Source organism: Neopelma chrysocephalum, unplaced genomic scaffold (genome assembly GCF_003984885.1).
Source record: "Neopelma chrysocephalum unplaced genomic scaffold, ASM398488v2 Primary Assembly neopelma1_44, whole genome shotgun sequence".
NCBI lineage: Eukaryota > Metazoa > Chordata > Aves > Passeriformes > Pipridae > Neopelma > Neopelma chrysocephalum.
In genome coordinates, this window is record NW_020897703.1 from 11,761,978 (window position 1) to 11,784,033 (window position 22,056).

At 36.2% G+C, this 22,056-nt stretch overlaps 1 protein-coding gene across 2 annotated transcripts in view; it reads right to left on the reverse strand.

Moving 5' to 3' along the window:
• Positions 1-227: 227 nt before the first annotated feature.
• Positions 228-22,056, reverse strand: part of AGPS (alkylglycerone phosphate synthase) — a 55,041-nt gene continuing 33,212 nt past the window's right edge. Inside the window, exons 13-21 of one of the 2 annotated variants that reach the window (XM_027678469.1) lie at positions 19,899-19,975; positions 17,674-17,786; positions 16,001-16,070; positions 14,981-15,042; positions 13,106-13,195; positions 12,597-12,696; positions 11,761-11,826; positions 10,831-10,888; positions 228-3,627 (exon numbers count right to left, since the gene is read on the reverse strand). In XM_027678469.1, the coding sequence (XP_027534270.1) occupies positions 3,506-3,627; positions 10,831-10,888; positions 11,761-11,826; positions 12,597-12,696; positions 13,106-13,195; positions 14,981-15,042; positions 16,001-16,070; positions 17,674-17,786; positions 19,899-19,975 (758 nt within the window). In that variant the 3' untranslated portion in view covers positions 228-3,505. The remainder of the gene's footprint in view (positions 3,628-10,830; positions 10,889-11,760; positions 11,827-12,596; positions 12,697-13,105; positions 13,196-14,980; positions 15,043-16,000; positions 16,071-17,673; positions 17,787-19,898; positions 19,976-22,056) is intronic. The other variant, XM_027678470.1, reaches the window with a different exon arrangement.

The window sequence follows — 22,056 nt, forward strand, 5'->3', positions numbered from 1 at the left end:
GCCCTTCCTTCAGTGAAATTCTCTCACTTTCCTGTTTTGCAGATGGGACAAAAAAGCAGAGCTCCTATTAGCATACATTTACAAATTCAATCTCTTCTCTCTCTCTCCAAGTGCCAAAGCTTTCCTAATAGTTTTCCTTAGGTAAGAGTTCATCACCAAATTAAAGTGAAGCAATATGACAAGTTGGTAGAATGTATTTGTTTAGTTTCATCACAAAAACCACATACTTGTTGAGGCCAATTTTCTTTTTATTAATAATATAAGGTTCTGTAATCTCTTAACATTACAACTGAAGTTTTACAGTTAATCTCACACTAAAATGACAAACACTGTTTGGCTTTATTTGCAGAAAATTAAATTACAATCTTGATAAACATACAGTTCCAAGATTGAGAAGCAATTTGTGTTTTCTGGATTTCAGTGCTAATGTATCCCTGCCTTTGAGATTTGTTTCAGTTAATTAACATTGCTACGGAAGAACTATTTGGCCTGGCCTCTGTTCACAGCTGTAAGGCAAAGATGACATCTCTAACTTAACCAATATACTGTAAATCAAATCAAGACATGTTTTTCTTTGACTGCAAGATTTAGATCCTGGATCAACTTCTAACAGATTTGCTTCTTTCCCCTCAAAACTTTTATAAAGGTCTTTCTAATGTAAACATATTTTACAGTCAAGCCATAGTCAGTCTGCACCTTTCCTCCTTCAAAGGGAGAAGAAGCTATGTAATTGGAAGTAATTACAAGCTTAATTAAAACCGCTTGTAACTTACATATGGCCAAAATAGTCAAGCAAATGCAAAAGTCATGTGTTAGGCATCGACACCTCTGATCTGCATGGATCAAACTCCATCTCTGAACAGGCTGCAGCTATGGGAAGTGAAGTCTGTGGAAAGAACGTAGAGCTACAGAAGGAAGAGTGGTGGAAGACTGTAGTATCAGAGAAAGTAGGATTTCATTTAAATGGTGAATGATCTGTGTATATCTAGGCCTTCTGAAATTGCATTACATTTTTTTCTACTCTCACTAGGAATTTAAAAGTGAAGTTAAAGACAGTAATACATAAGTTTCAACTGTAGTTTCACTAAGCTCTGACTGGTTCATAAGACAGAGAAATACTCAGGAAGACAGTAATAGGGCAGCCAGTAGAAAAAAATATCCATTACATTTGTAGTTAATCTTTTTCTCAGAGCTATCCAGTGACAGTGCTTTGGGACCCTTATAGCCTGTTATTTCACTTTCCCATATGACAATTGACATACAGTAAAAATCTTTACTGCATTTTAAATCACTTCAGAAGTCATGTCTATTTAAAGGTTAGAGAGTATAAGGAGTTTTTACCTGTGTACATTCAATACAAAAAAGGGATGAGCAAACCATAGTGAGAAAATTAAAAAATGGGAAGGATATTGAAGAGCTGTGTTGTACTTTAGTCAAAATCTTAAGAGACCAGTATTAACTACGCTATGAGTACTTGTTCTAATTCTCTTTGTGCTGTCATTCTGCAAAAAAGCTTCACATACTTTCCTTCAAAATTAATTCTTCATAGTTAGACCTAAACTTTCACTGAGGCACATAAACACCCTTCATATTTACCAACTCCTAGAAAGGTCTCCACTTCAGAGAGATACAAGTCATCAGCAAGACACCAGCTGTGGCCCTGTGGTCACCACCGTGCAGCAGGTGAGATGAGGGAGCGCCCTGCACAAAAATGTGCAGATTCACTTTGCTGAGACACCTTTGTTTACTTAAGGAACACTTAACCACAGTGTGAAGGCTCAGTTTCCTGAAAGAGACTACACCTATTGTTTTGGTTACTGCTGAAATATGAACTCTGGGGGAGAGAAAAAATAATATATTTTTATGCTGAAATGTTGTGAGACAAAGAACATTCCAAATAAATGTAGCTGCATTGCAAGTATCACATGAACATTCTGCCTTATGACCTGCAGATCATAAAAAAGTTTAAATACCTTGACAGCATGCGTTTTTAAAGTGATGATTTGAGTGTTCATGTTTTTCAGTAATTTTAATTATAGCATTGAAATTAGTCTTTAAACAAGTTCAGAGTTGTCTGGTATGCAGTATTTTTTCAAGCACTTTAAACTCTTTTTGGTATATTACCAAAACTGAGAGCTAATTAGACAGTATTCTAAAATAGTTTAAAAACAAAAATGCAATTTATCTTTTTCTCCTCATTAAGGGCACTACCAATACAAAAGGTGTCCAAACTGACACTACAGAGCTGTGAAGCACTTGGCTAGAGAGACAGTGTCCTCAAAGGATAGTCTGTATTTCTTCTATCCTATGCATTTACATTAATTATCAAAAAGTTGGATAATTTGCTTTAAGAAAGAACCCACCTTAAAAATGGATCATGAGTACTGACAAATTCTTTTAGTTTATTTTACTGATTAATATTCAAGTTTCAATGTAAAAATGCTTACTCTCACATGATACTGATCAAGAAAATATTTAATTTTCATAAAGTTCAATGGACAATTAAAATTGTTGCTACTTGTGAAGTAAATAAATGATTCATAAAGGCCATAGGAAACTGTACAAAACTTAAATGGGAAATCTCACTTCCAGGATAACATTAGGTTGTTCACTTAAGTGTTTTATTAAACTGTTGAGACTGTTTCAAAAGACAGTGCTGGGCAGTTTCATTTGAATAGCCAAAACTTTTTTTTAGCTGATAAAGATATTTTGCATCTGTGCAAAACAAACAAAACAGGATCAAAAACCATACACACTAGGACTGAAGTACAGATGAACGCAAAATTTTGTTACAAACCTGTTTTCAACATACAGTGAGAAATGTCCATTGTACAAAACTTAGTGACTGACCTACAATTAATTTAAGATTATCCCAGCAATGCAAATACAACTCAGAACAGTTCAATTGTGTATAATTTTCAAGTAGTACTACAGTGAGAGACTACTGAGTTTTTAGTAATTTGACTTACACTGTCTCTTTGATCAAAGCCTACATTTGTACTCTAAGTATTTGCTGGTTACAAGTCTGTTACATACTTAATCCTTCAGTACAGTGAGGTACTCCTTGGTGTTCTCTCATCTGTCTCTTAGCAGCTTTCCTTTAGCAAGAGGCTGGGTTGAGCAGCTGCTTCTGTAGAAAAAACAGTTGTCAGTCTTTGTCCTCCTTGCAGGGGATTCTTTAAGTAAGAAACATCTGGCAGTATCCAGCATTGAAAATACTGTCAGCTGTGTTACACCAAACTTGGAAAATAAATTTGCATTTCCTGGTTGGTACTTCGTGCCCAGTGGGTTGTTTAAGAGCATTGTAAGTAAAAGTCCATAAACATTAACAGTGATGTTTACACTTTATTGGGGGAGGGGGAAGGGAGTAGCAAAAAATCAATGTAAGTTACTAGTTTTTAAAGTTTAATCTATGTTATATTTGATTACTGGGATATCAATACAATGAAAGTGGAGGAATTTCAACAGTAATTTTTAATTTTTAGTACATCATTTGTGCAGGGCTTTATAAAAGATTTTTGTTTCCAAAGATATTATTGGGGTCCACATATTCTTTAACAGATCTCAGCATTCCCAAGCCAACATCAGAGATGCTCTCCTTCATCCAGCGCTTCCGCAATTTGCCTACTGGAAAAACAAAAACAAAGTGTTTCAATATATGGCAGGATTCAAGGAGCCAATCAATCTTGCAAACATGAATGAATAAACACTGTGTGATAAATGCTTTTATTCAAAAATGAGAAATGTTTTGCTTTATTTGATTTATTGAGCCCACCAGACTATCAAGCTCATTAAGCTCAGCATACTCCCAGAGGAAGACTGTGTTCCACAGTCTACTTTCTTTAGAAACTATGAAATTTAGATGAAGCTTAGGCTGCAATCACATGTTCTATTAAGACAGGGAATCAGTATAAGTTTTAAAAAGCCATGAACTAATTTTAACTAGGAAACTGTAGAGGAGATTACTAAAAAGCAGAACCCCGCATTTCTTGATCTCTTTAAACTGAAAACAAAACTCAATAATCAAGCTTAAACCAGTATAGGTTTAAATAGCAAAAAATCGTTTCCTACAAAGGCTTAATATTTAATTCAAAAACTTCTGTGCTGGCTGGTAATTGCTCAATACCATTGCACAAGAGCTTAGTTTTTCATGTAAAAATATTCACTACTTATAACAAATAAAAAGCAAAGCTGAAACAGTCTTTTAAGAACTCCACTGAATTCTCACAATAGTCCTGTTAAATAGCCGAGTGTTCACATGCTAATTAACAAAATAGTCAACTCTGATTAGCAGATCATTCAAAACTAAGGACATTTTTTCATTAAACACAGTCTAGCATTTAACTTGTCAGCCTGAAACACAATTCATTTGTCAATACGATACAATATAGTAAAGGTTTGAGAGACAGAGGCTTTAAGAGTATCTGAAGCTAAATTCAAGCCATCTTTTGTGCCCTGTTTTCAGGGTAACCATCAAACTGTCATCAGAATAATGAATTACAGGGACACCTCTGGAGAACAGAGTATATTTGTTTATACCTTAAGGAATATGAGCCAGTCACAATGCCAACAGAAAAAGCAAATAATGTGAGACAGAATGAAATGTGCACTTTGCTAGAAAACAACTATTAGCTGCATGTGTGTCAAGAGCAAAGACCACAACTGAAGGACAAAAGAATTTGTTATGTGCTATATTTGTTATGTGCTAGGATCTGTGCTGTATTTTGTGGACCCAGCTCAGGAAAAAATCCCCATCTGTAAATATACTATCGCTACAATGTGACTGCCTGAGCAAGCTGATGTGGTTGAATTTTACCTCAGAAAATTTTAATACTTTACAAAAAAACCCACATCATGGATGTGGCTTGACCATCACCTTAAGTCACTCACACTGGCTTCTTACACAAGCAGCTGAAGAACAGTCATTACTATTCTCAACTGTTATCTGTAATATAGTTTCAGTGAATGTATTCTGTGGTTATGGATGTAATTGTCCTGAAAAGACTGCAAACAACTGCTCCAACAAGATGGAGCACATTAGAATCACAGCAGGATGCCCAACAGCTAGCATGCCTGCCTCTTTTACACCTCCAGTAATAATGTAATTCCACAAGGAACTGAACTACTGTCTGAGCAGCACCAAACAGTCGTTGCATATTTAATGAAGTCACTCACCAAGTGCTGGAAAACAGAAGGTGCTTGGAGTGCATCATTAGTTCTGTCAAAGTGATAATTTACACATCTATCTTGTCAAATTTTCTATGGTTTATACTTTTGAGATAATAAATCTAACATACATCTGATTAGTGAACTGGAAAGAAAAAAAGCTGTACTACAGTTACCAGCAGTCCTTCACAAACATGCTCAACGCAAAGATTTTAACCCTTTATAACAGCAAAGCTGATCCTCTGCTCCTACTGTTCATGTCAATAAGATATACATGCATTTTTCAACTACTCAAGTTTTCATATTAGAGTTAAAAAGTATTGAAGCAACCTCTCAGAACTCTAAGCTGGCCCATCAGACAAAACGGAAAGTAGACCAAGTGAAGGAAAGGCTCTACGCAGATGAGAGCAGCACTTAAAAAAGGCATTTATATATTGTTTCACTTCAGGTTAGTTCTGCACTATAAATATTCTGTTCCTCCTCCTCCACAGGACAATCCAATTAGCTTCAAGGATGAGAAGGGAAAAGGAGGAAGAAAATGCCATACTAGTAAAAGATGTTACTGTGAACATAAAAGTAATTCCAAGTGACCAAGTTGCTTACCTCCACTCCAAGGCTGGCCAAAGAAAAGCTTTGAGCCAAGGAAGCCTTAACTTCCCTAACAATAAGGTCTCAGTTAAACCTTATTTTATCACAGACTAGAGAAAGCCAACTTCCCACTTCTAGCCTAGAGAAAGTAGACTTTTAGTTTTAGCCCTATATGATGCCATTTATCTAGAACTGACATGAGACAGTGCACAGAACAAGAATTGATACAAGCATCTAGCACTTATAGGCTTTCAGCAAAATATGCTTTTCTCAATTAAAACATGAGATCCAAATCACTTGATTCTATAAGCTACATCATAAAATTATTAATAAGGTTCTCAAATCAGCATAACATTGTACAATCAATTTCTAGTAGCTTAGAAAGTTACTACTTGCCAACTCAGCTTCACACACCATTATGCACACAATCCTTGTTGCCCCAACTGGAAACAAATACAGCCCTCCCTTCTTGGATCTTCTCCTCTGGAGAGACTTAATCTTGCACCTGAAGGGAGGGTGTCAAGAGGATGGAGCCAGGCTTTTCTCAGTGGTGCCAAGCAATAGGGCAAGAGGCAATGGGCAGATACTGATGCACAGGAAGCTCCACCTGAACATGAAGAAGAACTTCTTTACTGTGTGGGTGACCATGCACTGGAACAGACTGACCAGAGAGGTTGCACAATCTCCCTCACTGAAAATATTCAAGAAGTCCTGTGATGCAATCCTGTGCAATGTGCTCTAGGATGACCCTGCTTGAGCAGTGAGAGTGGACCACTGTGGTCCCTTCCAACCTGACCCATTCTGTGATTCTGTGATTTTAATTATCCAATATGAAGTACAACAGAATTAGTTTTCAAGTTTTACAAGTGGCAGGTGGCCTGTTCCTGAGGTGTGCTGAGCAGTTGAATAGTGCCTTAAAAAATTCACTGCCAGGAAGCCAGAAATCTCCAATCTGAACTGCAGTCTATTACATACAGTACAAACACCCTGGCACGGCAGGGAGCCTACTTCACACAAGGTACTTAAGATCAGAAAGCCAAGAAGCTTGTTCAGTAGCAACTCTAGAGAGTCCAACACCAGTTTTATTTTTAAGTTTTACCTATCATTCTAGTCCACATATGAAAGAGAAACACGTGAATTGGCTAAGTAACTTTTTCCCAGCTCTGATACATGCTGGTCCAGCCCTTAGCTGGTTTCACTGGCAAAGTTGTTCAAGCTTCCATTGCTCTTTTCACTTGATCATTTTTGAAAATGCATCTGGATGGCTACAAAAGTCTGGCTGCTAAAATGGAGGTAGCAAAGAGCAGGCAATTGTTTTTCTCATTTTTGGAATATGAAGTACTAGGGCACACATGAACAGTCTTGTAAGGAAAGTTTTCATGTAGCTGACTGAGTCCAGGAATAAGTCTACACCCATGCAGAGTATAAATTTATAGCATTGTGTGGTCCCCGTGGAAATAGGCTCTAGTGGCACTGCACTTGGCTCTAGACTTCCTCTGCTCCAGCCCTTTCAACTTGAAGAGGCAGTTACTGCATAACAATAGCTTTGCAAAAGGAGCAGCAGTGACAGGTCCTAAGAAGGATGGGGCTCTCCAGCTGTTGCATGCTCTTCCTGAAGCTAGTAGTCTCTACAGGAAACAGCTCTCTGCTTTTAGAAATTAACACGTTGTTACTCTTCCAGGGAGAACTCTGCAGTATTGAGAAAGGTCAGTGCAGTAATGTAATGCATGGTAGCACTGGAGTATATTGGACCAGTGTACGTACGTCAAGTCTACTACATCAGTAACATCATCACCACATCATCTTGCACATTTTTGCTTGGTATCTTAGTTTAAATACTTTCAAGTTCTGTGTTGATGAGTCAGGAAGTTCTTTGCTTTTTCATTTTTTTGAAAAGGCACTGAAGATGACTATTTAGACTTTCAATAGACCAAGGAGGAAAATACAACTGTGTTATTATATTATTTCACATAAAGTTACTCCATGTCTAACAAATGTAACAGTTTCAACTCATTCTAATTAGTAGAGCAAGCTCTAGCATGATCAGTCTGCAGTGCTTAACCTAAGGGTAGAAATACTTTTCCTGTTTAGAAAAGAATGTGTTCAACTCCCCCCAAAAAGGAATTTTATAATTTCAGATTTTGTATAGTTTGTGTGGGTTAGTTACTGCAGTGTATAACTTAAGCCACAGCTTCTTATTGATGCCAAAGAACTGCAGTGTCAAACATGCACCTGAATGCAAATAAGGTGTAGGGTTGTTTGGTTTTTCCTTTGTTTTCTTTTCAGGGTTTTTGGGGTCTGTTTGGATTTCGTTGGGTTTTTTTTTAGTGTTGTGGGGTTTTTTTCCTTTTTTTTTTTTCCCCCTCTATAAACTGCCATTGATTCTATAGCTAAACCTATGCAGGGTGGACTACATGGTTAACCTTTACTCTAGTCAATCTGTCTGGAAAGGAGGAGAAAATTAGTTCCATTATGTTAAGTGGCTAAATGGGGCTATTTTCCTCCACCCCCCAGTCTGATAATTGTTTCCTTAAGTAACCACTTTTAATTTACACAGTCCCTGAAAGGGAATCAATGTATCATTAATTTTTACCCTGTTCTTTAGTTTTATAGGGGTCCTTAGCTTGGTAATACAAAAGGGATTGGGTCCAAATGCAACCATCTCCCTTCTGGTGCTGTACCCCAAAGGGGTTATAGTTGTGTTTATATACCAGTCATACCTACTCAGCATATGTTATTTCATACATACAAAACTAGGCATGTTTAATGAAACAGGAATTCAAGAATGAAAGGTGTGACATCATATGGGTGTTTTTAGGGCTTGCCATAAATGATTAGAGTAATTATTTATCTACACCTAAACTTGTATCTACAAGAAATTATCATTCGAAGTGGTGCTTTTTAAATGCTAACTTTCTAAACACTAACTGTGGCTCTCTAGCAACCCTTACTTACGTGACTCTCAAATCTGAAGATGTGCAGTGTCCAGAAAGGCAGAAGGATCAAAGCTGTGCTTGACAATGTCCACTATCCCTTTCTAAGTGTAGGACATAGGCCAGACAAGGTGAAAACCAAAATGGGGAGGAAGGAAGATATTTCCAAAGTTAAGTCCTTCTGAAGCTACTCTTTGTAAAGTTAAGAGCATCATGATCAGTACTCAACTGTGAATTGTAGCCACACGTCTACCTGTAGTTCGCCCTTCCCCAAATGTAAAGTAATGTAGAGCTTTACACAACCCAGACTGTCATATATGGCCACTTCTTCACTAAAGGAGTATATGAAGATTGACTTTAGCAGGCTTTGTATTTCCCATAGCCTCGAGTCCCAGACTACATCTGCTTTCTTTGATACACAAACCCAGAGCTAAAATAGCTCCATTTATCACAGTATGATTGTAGCCAGACAAACCAGCCTGTCTGTTTCCAGATAGTGAAAACAACTGTTATTAATCACAATTACAAGATAAATACCAAAAGGAATTGCACCAGTATTTTCTTATACCCCACACAATAGACCAGTCTTAGTGCTAAGAGTGACAAGGTCAGTAAATAAAACTAATACTATGAGGCTAATTCTCAGCAGCACATCTACTAAGCATTGGAAAAAATTAATCTTAGATATTGTACACAATGAACTGCCAGACAAAAACACTCAAGGCAGAAAATACTTATCAGTATCAGAGGCAGTCATGCATACAACAGGAGCATAAGAAGTCAAACAGAAATCCAGTTTTCCATAGCTGTGAAGTTATAAAGTTCAAGCGTGCGAGAATTTGGAAATGCTACATAGTATTTTTTTTTCTTGTTCAACACATGCTGTAAGCAAGGTTTTATATAGTGAGTGCAAATACATCCAAATGTGTGACAAGCTCCAGCTGCATGTGAGTTAGTGGATGAAACGCTAGTCACAGTAAAATACAGCTGCCACAGCAGGGAGAGCACAATAGCACATCAAGTGGGTAATTCCACATCACACGTGCGAGAACTGACAGGTCCACTACACCACCATATTAAAGATTTAATCAGAGGACAATAAGAGCATATCAAACAAAAAATACTGAAACTGTTTCCACTCGTTATCACCTACACATCCTGGTACTGCTAAAGCAGACTCCTTTGTGTGTTTCCATCACAAAGCAAGATGCCTGAAAACAGCCACACCTAAAAGTTTCAAGTCTAGGAAGTCACCAACGTTTTAAAGCACAGCTTCTGCCCTTCATATTTTTCCCCAAAGAGAGCTTTGAGAATTACAAAGGTTTTGTCTAGTTTTAAACCATACACTTCCTCTTTGCCCTTATATCTGTGGCCAGGCAATGCCCCAAGAGAACAGAGAGAAGAAACACAGCAAGTTAACCAGTTTCAAGAAGGCAGTGGCACAAATCAAACTGACCTCACAACAAGTCTTCCTGACATCCAAGGTTACAGCATTACAAAGGACACGTAGTCAAATTAGGCTATCAAAGTTTGTGGGAAAAGCATATGTAAAGCATCAAGTACATGAAGTATCACTTATACATGACTTTGATTCTTAAACTTAATATTGAAGCACAAAATACCTTGTGAAGACTCTAGCAACACAGGACAAGTAATCCCCAAACTCCACGAGAAGAAACTGAATAACTAGAACTTATCAGACAACAAGCCAGTAATATCAACACTTCCATAACATCAATTATGCAACAATGTTAGATTGCAACATAGCCCAGTTTAAAGTCACTATCTCTTTTATGCAAATACTTTGCCTAAGTGCTCTGGAATTTGGGCTAACAGCATTCACTGAGCCACAAGGGACTCTAAACTGTCTTAAAATTGCGGAACTTCCATTTGAAGTCTTTATAACTGAATATATATCTGCACAAAGATAAACATAAGTTGCTTAAGACAAACTGATCAAACTAGCAAAGGAGTAAGAAGTTTCTAGAAAGAATCCCAAGAGATGTCCTTCTCCCTTGATCCTCCCCCAGTAATTTCACTAAATGCCTGTGATATATTTTTCAAAGTTCTACTATAAACTATTTTATGTACTCACGAATATTTAGCAATATCAAGGAAACTAATATTATACTGAGAATATTACCTCCATGGTGATGTGAAAGACTTCCTCCATTGGCAAGTATTTCTTCTCTAGCAGCCCTCTAAAATTTGAAAGATATGGTATTTATTCAACAAATTTGCACAAGATGTTTTGATTTCATGAAATGTTTGCTATTGCAGTCATACGCACAGGTGTATGGAAAGTTTCAGAAGTAATTAGGGCACACAATACAGGCAAAGATCAAGTCTGCAAATAAATGTAAGTAAGAATTTTCTAAATACACGTTATCAAAGCCACAATATCTCAAGTTGCATCGCTTACAACAAACATATTACTCCCAAATAGAATATTCTGGATTGCTTTCCCATTGCTAAAACTAAAGTAGTCCAGTGGCTGGGATGCTCATTTGAAAGACAATTAAGTTTCAGCAAAGAAGCCTGAAAACAGGCTCACCAGAGTGATTCAAGATCCTTATTCAGATTAGAGTTTAAACTCAGATCTCCAAGATTCCAGTTGAGGCAGTAAGGTATTTTACAATTGACAACCCTTTCATGGGTGTAGTTTATGGCAGAAAACAAAATTTAGTTTTTTATTGTAAGAATTATACAAACACTTTAAAGTTCTAGAATCTTCTTTGCCATCCACCTCTGATTATGAATGGTTGCAGAGATCAGAAGCTGTAACAATGAAAGCCTTCCTAAGCACAAGCACTACGTTTTTTTCAAATAAGTGTACTTTTTTAGGAATAACATATATAACTGCACCTATGCAGTTAGAGATTTTTTCAGTCTGCCACAGAACACATATACTTGATCAACAAACTCACTTTATTAGGTTAAATTTAGTTACTATAATGGAAGACATGCATCCAGGTAATCACACTGCTAAATAATTCCAATAAAAAGTAGTATCTAGGTATTAGTAAAGTTTCATTAAATAAGCACTCAAGTATTACATTCTTCAGTGACCTACACGCAACAGCATGGGAGCCTCAGAACTTGTAGATAAAACTTTGCTTGCCAAATTCAAGAGAAATTTCTAAAGAATAAGCATGAGAAGAATGATATCCTAGTTATAAATATTGACTATTTCTCCACAGTCCTATTAGCAATTTTCTGGTGCTGAAGTTTGAGCATATGAAACAGAAAATAGGACAAAAAGCAGTTTGGCCATAGTCCTTCTAAGAATTTACATCTTCAAGCTAACAAGGATACTAGTTTCCCCTAACTAGGTAAGTATAACATTTCATCAGCCAAAGTGTCAAGCAGAGTTATTCCAGAGCTCTTTGGAAATGTTGAAGCAGCTTACAACTGGTCTAACGCACCAGACTTAGACCAGCACTTATCTGGGCCTAACAAAATAGCATGAGACACTCCCATTTCATTATGCTCTACATGCAGCACTATTAATAAAGTATGATCGTGGTAAGTTTTACCACGCATTTTACAGACTGAGTATTAAGAAAAAGAAGTAGCTTTGTAAATAATGGAAATAAGGAAGACTAGGTTCCCATGGATTTGGGTTTTAAGGTTTAAAGTTTCTGTCATGCAAGAAACTCCAGGTCAAGCTTTCCTATACTTCAGTCAGAAGTATTCATCTACTGATGCCTAAAATAGTCACTTGGTAGTCTTTTCTCTCCTTGATGTACTATTAGCATATACCTCTTTTCCTAGCTGCTAATGATCAAAGCTTTATGAACAGACTTTTAAGCTCTTTCCTGCAAAATTCCGTTAGCTTGGCCAATTGGTTCAGCATATATTACAGGACATCAGCTTCTCTCCTGTAACTACTGTTCTTTTATACATTACCTCAATTTGTTCATAGACATGAATAGGATCACTAATTCCTCTGTAGTTAAAGGCAAAGTAGAAGTAGACACATGCACCTGCATCATAAGTCTGTGTCACCCTGTTGAAGAGAACTGTATTACAAACAAAACTTTATGATATTAAGCCAATCACTATGTGACATTACACAATTTATCACGTCACTTATCTTATTCAAAAAGGTAGCATCTTTTTTTTTTTTTTTAACATTTTTACCCTTTTTGGTCATAATTCATGAGTTGACGCTCTTAAATCATTAAACTTGACTCTTGTACATATAAGCAAAAGTTTAATCAAGTACTACTAATCACTTGAATTCCCCATTCTACATGTAATCCACTTGCAGTTTCAAGAGGAAGGTCAAAATTACTAACATTTGTGATATCATTACTAGATCTACTTTACCTGCTAGCTAGCAAGTTTAATGACCTCTTCCTTAGTTCTCTTACTAATCAAAGATTCAAGAAAAATTGTTGAGATTGTTGGCTTACCTACAGGTGGAAAGAGGAGCAAACTGAACACCCTTTTCTTTGCATTCTCTTACTATCCTTTCCTTTACATTTCTACAAAGGTCCGAAACCCTGTAACAGAAAACACATTAAAACATAAAATTTTGATATGTGATTTTATACAACTTCTAGAAAAAAGAACCTCAGAAATCTTTTAAAAATCATAACCTAATACAACATAAGACTATCTTCTAAAGTCAGAATGAACTAGCTCTGTTCTAATAGTCCTCATGAAGACCACTGGTACTGCTTTTTCTGCACTTCTGAAGAGCAAGTTTACTTTGAAACAGAGTACCTAAAAGCTCTTTTTCATAACGAAGAGGTGGTAAAAGTGTTCCAAAAAAAGGAGGTTACCTACTTCTGTATGTTTTTACTAAGTTTCTTAGCAAAATAGCCTCAAATTTTTGGCAAAGTAGTTGACAAATACAGTAGAAAACTTGAGAACTCGGAGGCCTTTTAATGCTGCAAGGCCAAACCTGGAGATTCTTCAGCTGTACACTAGTCTGCCAGCTTGAAATGTTATAATTCTAATATGGCAATGAGCTATTAAACCTTGTCATAAGCCATACTTGTTCTGTTTTTTGGGTTTTTTTTGAAATCTTCTAGGACAGTCCCAGGTGCAACCAAAGATGCAACTAAAAGAAATCCCTGTTTTTCAAATCACCATTTCTTCAGTAATATGCTCTCCTCTCCCACAAAGGTCTGTAGTGGTATACTGTACAATTCAGATTAAGACATTTTTACACAGATTTAAAACTACTTTAAAGATTAACAGAATACAAGAGAAACTTAAATCACTTAATGAATAAGCAAGTCAGCTAAATATGTTATTCAAATATCTGCTACCTGTAAGGAACAAGTTAATCAGTATATGGAAAGTTACATGGGTCTTATGAGTCAAAGTAGAGAAAGGTTTTCAAAGCATTTCCTTTGGTGAGGATAATTTTAAATATTTTCTTATGTTTCAGATAAAAATAAGTTCTCTTCTGAAACAAGGGAGATGCAAAACAAATTGGTGACTAAGCAGTTAGCATGCTTCAAAATCTATAAAGCCAAACTAAAATGAAAACCACTTTTGCTTTAAAATTGCCCTAAAACTTCTTCCACTCACTTAATATAACTTTGCCAATTTTCAAACAGGGGTTGGAATTTATCACTGCCACTAAATTCAACAGCAAGGATACAGGCTTGCCAGTTTAAGTCATCAGACTTTGCACTGAATGCTGTAAAGCTTTGATTCAAATCACCTTAGATCCTGCTTAAGAGACTTCCAGCTTACCAAATGGACAGAAGCATCCAAACTGATTTTGTATATTAAACTCTGTTGCAGTCAAATGTTTCTCAACCACAGCTAACAGATAAAATAAGCTTAGGAAAAAGATCTTAATCTTGGGCAAAAGTTACCTTTTCAGTTTTTGTTTCCCTACGTTACTGGAGAAAGAAAAAGCTTATTTAAATACACTTAAAAGTTTTTTTTATCTTCACTACAGACTTCTCTGTTTGAAATATGCAGCTGATTCCACACACATGGCTGCTCATCACCCACTGCAGTTATTGTCACCAATGTGCAATTTCAATTGGCAAATTCAATGTGCAATTTCAAGTTCTAAATTTGTTACAATAAACTAACTTATGTAGAAATATTACTGAATGCTTGACACATTGCATTTACAAAATCCTGATAGGTAATTTACTAGCAACTTTAGCAAGGATGCATAGGTGCAAGACTTCAGGCACATCAGGGAGCATTAAATAGACACAAGGCCTAAACTAAGTATCTCCATGAGCAACCATGAGTTAGGAATAATTTGAATGAAATCAGGTTTTAAGAAATTCTAAAGAGTAATCACAGTTTACCTATCCCAAGGAACAGATGTCTCAAATGATTCTCCTATTATATAGTAATCCAGGCCCAAGTCCTAATAAATAGAGTGAGGAAATTATCAGTAACATTCAGCATCAACATCCAGTGTATGCAACACAGCTAACAATTGAACAACTTTTTAGTTTCTATGAGAAAAACAGAAATCCTAATTTAGCAAAACCACCCATCCCAGAGACGTAAGTTTATTATTATGGAAATAGGGAGGCTCTTTAAAGACAAAGACAACAAACATTTTGATGTCAAGGCTATAGTGAGGCAACTTGTCAGACTGTCAGTATGTCTACACTAATCAAATACTTGTACAACTACAGTATCAAGCCAAGAGCTTCACTGTGCTAACCATCATAACAGCTTCACTGTGCTAACCATTTCATAAGAAATATTTATTTAGAATGTAGTTACTATCTAGGTAGAATAAAGACAAATATCTTCCCATTTTACATACAGCCTGCTGCAATAGAGGGAAATTCAGTGATTTCTCCCTGACTATAAAAGACAAATAAAATCAAACACTTGGGATATGCATATTATTCTGAAAAATAAAAAATCTCAAATAGTAAGACTAACATTCATAAGAACAGCTGCAGCAGTTTAGATAAAAGGTCCATTATGTTGGAATTCTGATTCAAACCACAGTCATAAGCAGATCTCCTAAGAGTAAAAAGCCAAGTGAGCACATGAGTATTTCAAGTACTCTCCAAGACTGATTCCACTCAACCTGTGGATTCTTCAATCTAATTTTCTCTATCCTTTATGAGAAACTATTTCTTTAACAAGAATATAAATTAATATCTTCATGGTATTTTCTAGATGAAGTTCCATGAATAATCACTAATCAGAAATGGAAGATATATAACCTCTAGGAGAAGTCTGAGATATCATCCAAGGCAACCTGCACTTTGATTTCAGAGAAAGCATCTTCAAAAAGACATCTCTATATTTTGTTATAATAATTAACAGAAGTTTCAGCAGACAAACAAAAGCTGACCTACCCGAAGGTACGCGATGACAAATGTCAGCATGTATCCTCTCTGTCCATTATCTTCTCCTGCTGCCAAGCCACTGTAATTTACAAGAATTTAATTAACTTTACAGCAAAGTAGTCACCAGTTTACAAAAATAATTATAAAATAACTTTGATTATTAAACACTTGTGCTAGTTTAGCTGCCTAAGATGTGTTACAATAGTTGAAAATAGTAGGGTCTCTTCACTAAAAAACAGAACTTACTTCAGACCAGACTTTTAACTCTTTGCATTTGTCTTTTCATTCAATAACCAGAAGAGAGATGAACATAACAAAACATTTGATTAAATGTTATGTGATCTAAAATAACAGTCTTCAAAACTCACAAAAGAGCAGAGAAACACAAGCTAGTATATCCAGGATATTAATTTACAGGAACATGTGTAACTACATTTCTAAGCATGTTGTTGTGCACTTGTATGCTCCCAGGTCATGGGAGCAAGACTCCCGACTTAAGATCCCAAAAGTGTAAGAGATGTAAATGAATTAAAAAAAACCCCAAAACACAAAAGCCATAGCACTAAAGAAAAAGGAAGCCTTGCTTTCACTAGTCTATCAAGGATCATTATGAAAGCATTTGTTTTTAACTATTGGTTTCTAAGAATAAGAAAGTGCTATGTATCTTAATCAGTCTTTCTAGAAGCTCCCATAAATCCCAGAAAGGTGTGTGTGTGGGAAATCAGATATCCAGAAGGATAGACCATCCTGAAGAAGGATAGACACATTAGACTATAAAAGCCTTAAATGGTTTAGCATTTTAAACCAGGTTACACCATTAAACACTTAACTAATAGCCTTAACTAAGCAGCACAGACAGCACCATCTTCTAACAGATCTAATACAGACAAGTGTCCCTTATCAATACACCATCACCTTGAAATACCAAAATACAAAAGGATTCGTGGTTGAAGTGATAGAAAGAAAGCACAATGAAAACACAAATTTCAGAAAGGATAGCCTTGAAATGGATAAAACAATACTTATATGTACATTTGTATAGCTGAGACCAATATTAGCAAAAACTTTCTTAAAAATAAAAAGTACATTCTTGACAAATCACACTTTTGATGATGGTTTTCATCAATCATGCTTAATCAAAGCAGAAGGAAAGAAACTACCTGATCACTACTCAGCCTGCCACTTCAATGAGTGTTTTCTGTTCCTTTGTAAGGACACAAAACAGTCTATGGGACAGAAAGTCACTGCACTCCTTTAACCAAACAAGCTTCTTGTATTCATATGCTCACATCAATTCTGCAAAAATTTAATATTACCCTTATGATTTTGCCTCCCCCTTCTGTAGTCAAAATGTAGAGTCTAGTATTGCAAAACAAGCCACTTCCATGACAATAAGCAATTAAAAGGGCTAGTTTCCATTTTAATAACATCAATTCTATATTTAGTAAAATATTGTATTGCAATACACAAAGACCTGAAGTTTTACAGTACAGTTACCTAAGAGTTACTGCAAGCCTTATTTATCAAAGAGAACATTCAATAGCTAATTGATTGCTGCCACTTCAAACTAGTAAACTGAGAACATATCCATACGGTAATCACTACAAAAATACAGCAGACCTATTTCTTCCTGGAGAGTTAATTCCCAGCTTCACACTGAAAAAGTTCTTTGAAAAGCATACCCAAACTTGGTGGCAATATCATAGACTTGTTTTTCATGTTGAAGAACCTTCTCTCTGTCACCCTCAAAGAGCAAGGTAGCTACACACAGTATGTTGGGATCAAATCCTTTAAACTGCAAAGAGAGACAAACTTTGCATTATTCATAGTCTATGTGGTAGAATACAAGCAACAGTTTTTTAATTTCAAATACATGGCATGTGCCCTGGCCAGTAAGTGTTGCTGCAACAAAGAGGAAAGACTGGGAAAAAAAAAATCTTTCAAAAATTTACTCCCAAAACATTTAAGTTTTTCCTTTACAGGACACAAGCCAACTGAAATAACAGAAATTATCTGTCACCTTTTTCCTCCTGTTAAAAAGCAGGATAGACATAACAGCTGTCTACCTATGCTGTAAAAAACCCAGGTCTTAAATGTTTTGAGCAATAGAGACATTTATATTCTATCAACTATTCATGTATTAAAGCAGGAAGATGACTATGACCACCATAAATGTCACAGCTCTAAAAATAGTTGTATCAGCCGTGTGCCATAGAAAATCCCAGTACCCCAATAAAACATTCTGAAAACTACTGCAAAGCTGAATATACCTCACCAGGCAAAGGATCTGTCTTATGCACTAGTCCTACAAAAACAGCATAGCTAATAAACAGAAATACTTTTACTATAATGATAATAGACCTTTATTTCTGTCCTTGGAGTTTAAGATGCTATTTACAGTCCCTTCTTGTCCTAGAACCACTTGTATTACATTTAGTATGAATCCTTTCATCTATTCTGCCATCTTTTGGCTGTAATGCTCAGTTAACACCTTATAGTTGTCTTTAGGAGGCACTGGAGGAACTACAGTTCCTAGCAACACCTAGCATTCTTCTATCAGTGAACATTCCCAAATTCACAGATGAAATAAGATATAAGATGGATTTGAGTATATTGGTCCCAATAACACCTGCAATAGTAGTCTCAGGATCATTAAAATTATTCCTTTTGTCTACTGCTACCTCCCATCCCAGCTGGGAATTTCTCTTAAGTAGCAGTTGCTCATATGCACCAGGGGAGTGAGCCCTAACATAAGAGCCAAGGATTGGTCACCAGCCTGGGATCTATGCATCAGCATAACATAGCATTTCTCTTGTTGCTCCATAGTTTTTTTTCTCCTACAGAGCTGAAAGAATTGTAATTGGCATACAACATCCCTTTGTGATACAATATCCCAAGAAGCAGTGATGTTTGTTGCTGACTGCAGAAGCAGTAGATACTGCCGGCTTAGGATTGCTTCAACCTGACAACAATCTTGCTGCCAAAACCTTTACTACTTAAGACATTCCTGCACTACAGCTGGTCAGGGTGGAAGGCAAAATTTCTAGGCCATCTCAAAACCTAATAGGTATTCCCTAACAACAGAAGTCCCAAGACACGTGTTATTTCCCACTTCAGTAGTCCGAGAAAAAGCTGCAGAATCAACACTAGCCACTGTATTTCAAAAGTAGAGCCCGCTCTTTGAAGACACTTGGTATTATCATATCGCTTCATATGAATATCTCTTCATGTTATATGAATGGAATGTTTACCTCCTCTTATCTAACAGTCATTCAAATCCATGATAATGCTATTTTCTACATTTGAATACCCATATTTGCAGGAACTCTCTAGTTAGTTAATTTGGAGGAAAAATCAACATTAAGACAAATTATTTAATACAAAAGCCTAAGTGGTATCATTTTAGCACCAAATTCTAGGTTAAAAAGGGATGAATTCCAGAAAGACAAAAAGCCAATTGATATGGGCAAATCGAGACAAATATCTTGAGATTCTCACAAAATTCTATAGTTCATTGTTATAACATGGTAGATCATGCCTTGACAAAACCTGTGAAGTGAAAAATAAACTATAGTGTTAGCCCCACTCCATCAGTATTAACTGATGATCACTGGTCTGCAAGCTGGATAAATTGGTTCCAGTCTCCCACTGTCACCGATTTTCTGCCAAAGAAAGGCACACTAATCTCAGGTACAGGTATGACCAGTGACAACAGCTCTCATGTAATAACTCCTCAAACAGATAATCTCAGTTTGAATTAAACCACCTTTAGAACCTCAAGTTAATACATCTCACACTGCAGTATCAGTTACAACAAAGTCAGCTGCATTAGAAGCAGCTAGGCAAAAAATCTTGAATTTTATGAATAGCATGCAAAGTTTGAAACAGTATTAAACCCCCAAATTACCTTTGTGATGTAGAATTTTTTCAGTCCATCCAAAAATGATGTAAAAATGGAAGCAACTTGTGGTTTAAGAGCATGACCTTTGGCAAAAAGCAGAAAAAGGTGCATTAAGGCAAACAGTGCACTTAAGATTCCTACTTCAATGGGCAAATAGGAAATGGCTTGGTAGTCAAAATTGCTAGAATTGCTTGGAGCACTTTGATTATCAAAATCAAAGAGAATTCTCTTAATCATTTAGAAGATGATTTAGGAAAAGGTTTCATTACTTTTTTTGAAGACATATGTTCAACTGTGCACAAATATTTGACACTTTAATTAAGGCTGTCCCAGATTAGATTTCACAAGCCTATGGCACATGGAAAATTTTTAAAAGAGTACTTAATTAGTTTTTACATTGCAAAACTCAGCAAAAATCAGTAACCTTTTTTTAAAGTTATGCCAAAACCACTGAAACAAACAGCCAAAAATGGTTCAAGATAGAAGTTAAGCAACTTTTTCCTTAACAGTTATGTCACTTGTGTGAAGTTTTCTACATAAAGCTAGTAATTGCCTCCTTAATGACAAACGGGGAACTAAAACTACCAGGATATATAAATGGTGTCTTGGAGCCTGTTAAATTAACATCTCTGCCTCAGGACTGGGTTTAATTGAGATGAAAGTCTTTTACTGTTTGTTCCATTGTTTTCAGTCACAAACAACTTCTGAATTCCCATTACTGCTTCACTCTAGCAGCCTGGCATCTGGCCTACATGCTGTGAGCCCAATTCATAAAAAGTTATGCATCATTTACATGATACTTCCTTCTAAAATACTTCACAAAGTATTTCCTCCTGAATAACACTTGAACTTCAGCAACTGATTACTCCACTTTCCTCTTCAGTAAAGAGGAACTCTCTCTGCTGATACAAACCAAGGAATATACCTCCAAGCACACTTAACTAAGCACACAAAAAAGCACCAGATAATAAAAGGACATGAATTTGTTAAATCACAATCTAAAAAATTACTTAATAGTGACTACAAGAAAAATCTATATTGACACACCTGAAACTATGTTTAAAGCCTGTAATTGGTCAAATTGTGCTTCCCAATGAAAAAGAAAAAAAAGATGCATCTGCCTTCTGTTGGAAATGTCTGAGTGAAATAGCGTAACACAAAAGAGTGAGCAAAGCAAGCAGCAAGGCTTGCTGGGCTCTTGGGTCTAACAAATCCCCATTTCCTTGGTGAAAAACGAAATTCATCTTTCTCAACATCATCATATTAATACCACTTGAAGCTGAGATTCATTACTGAGGCTTCTGTCTAAAAGAAGTTTTGGAAATTCTGATTTGTTGAAGTGGTATTAAAATGGGGGGTTTCAAGATCAGTCACACTTCACATTTTCATCTTCTGAGTACAATCAAAATAGCATGGTCTCAGCAAGACCTTCAAGTTCTGCAAGCTATTAGCTTTTGGGTAGTGGAATTTAAGGTCGCCACAAGAGCATCTTGAGCCAGAACACATCTTTCGTCAAATTTACTAGAGTTAAAATAACAGCATTCCTAAGAAATGCTAAAAAATGATTGTTCTGCATGTCTGATATTGTCCTACTTAGGTGTTTGAACAACATGAAATTTCACAAAATCTTTGTCTTGAGTAATCTTCTAGTAGCTTCATTGACTTAAAGCCCACAGCTTAGTTGTATTCGCACACAATTACAGCATTTACTACATCAGAGCTTCTTTTGAAAACAGACAGCTCACTTTGGACAAGTATGTCATTGCTTCTCTCCCACCCAATCAAACATTGTCACATCAGAATATTTTCAAAAAACCTACTACTTCTAAGGAGTCTGTGTACCAATTGTGATGCTTTCACAAAATTTAAAGGCATCAACCCACTTACTTTCAAAGTAAGGTGCTGGCATTCTAATTTTTTTTCATATCCAACTTCTCATTAATACCCTTAGGAAGCTACTGTACTTCAAAACTATAATCTCTGCTCCTTTACAGCAAAATAGAGGAAGTGACTCCAGAATTTCAAACTCACCAGGAGACTATGTCAAGAAAGAAAACGTAGCAAAAAACCCATCTCATGTATTTATATGCAGATCATGGCTCTTTACTGACTCAACTAGTTGATACTGTTTCCCCAGGGACAAAGACAGGCTTCTGTTTTCTGA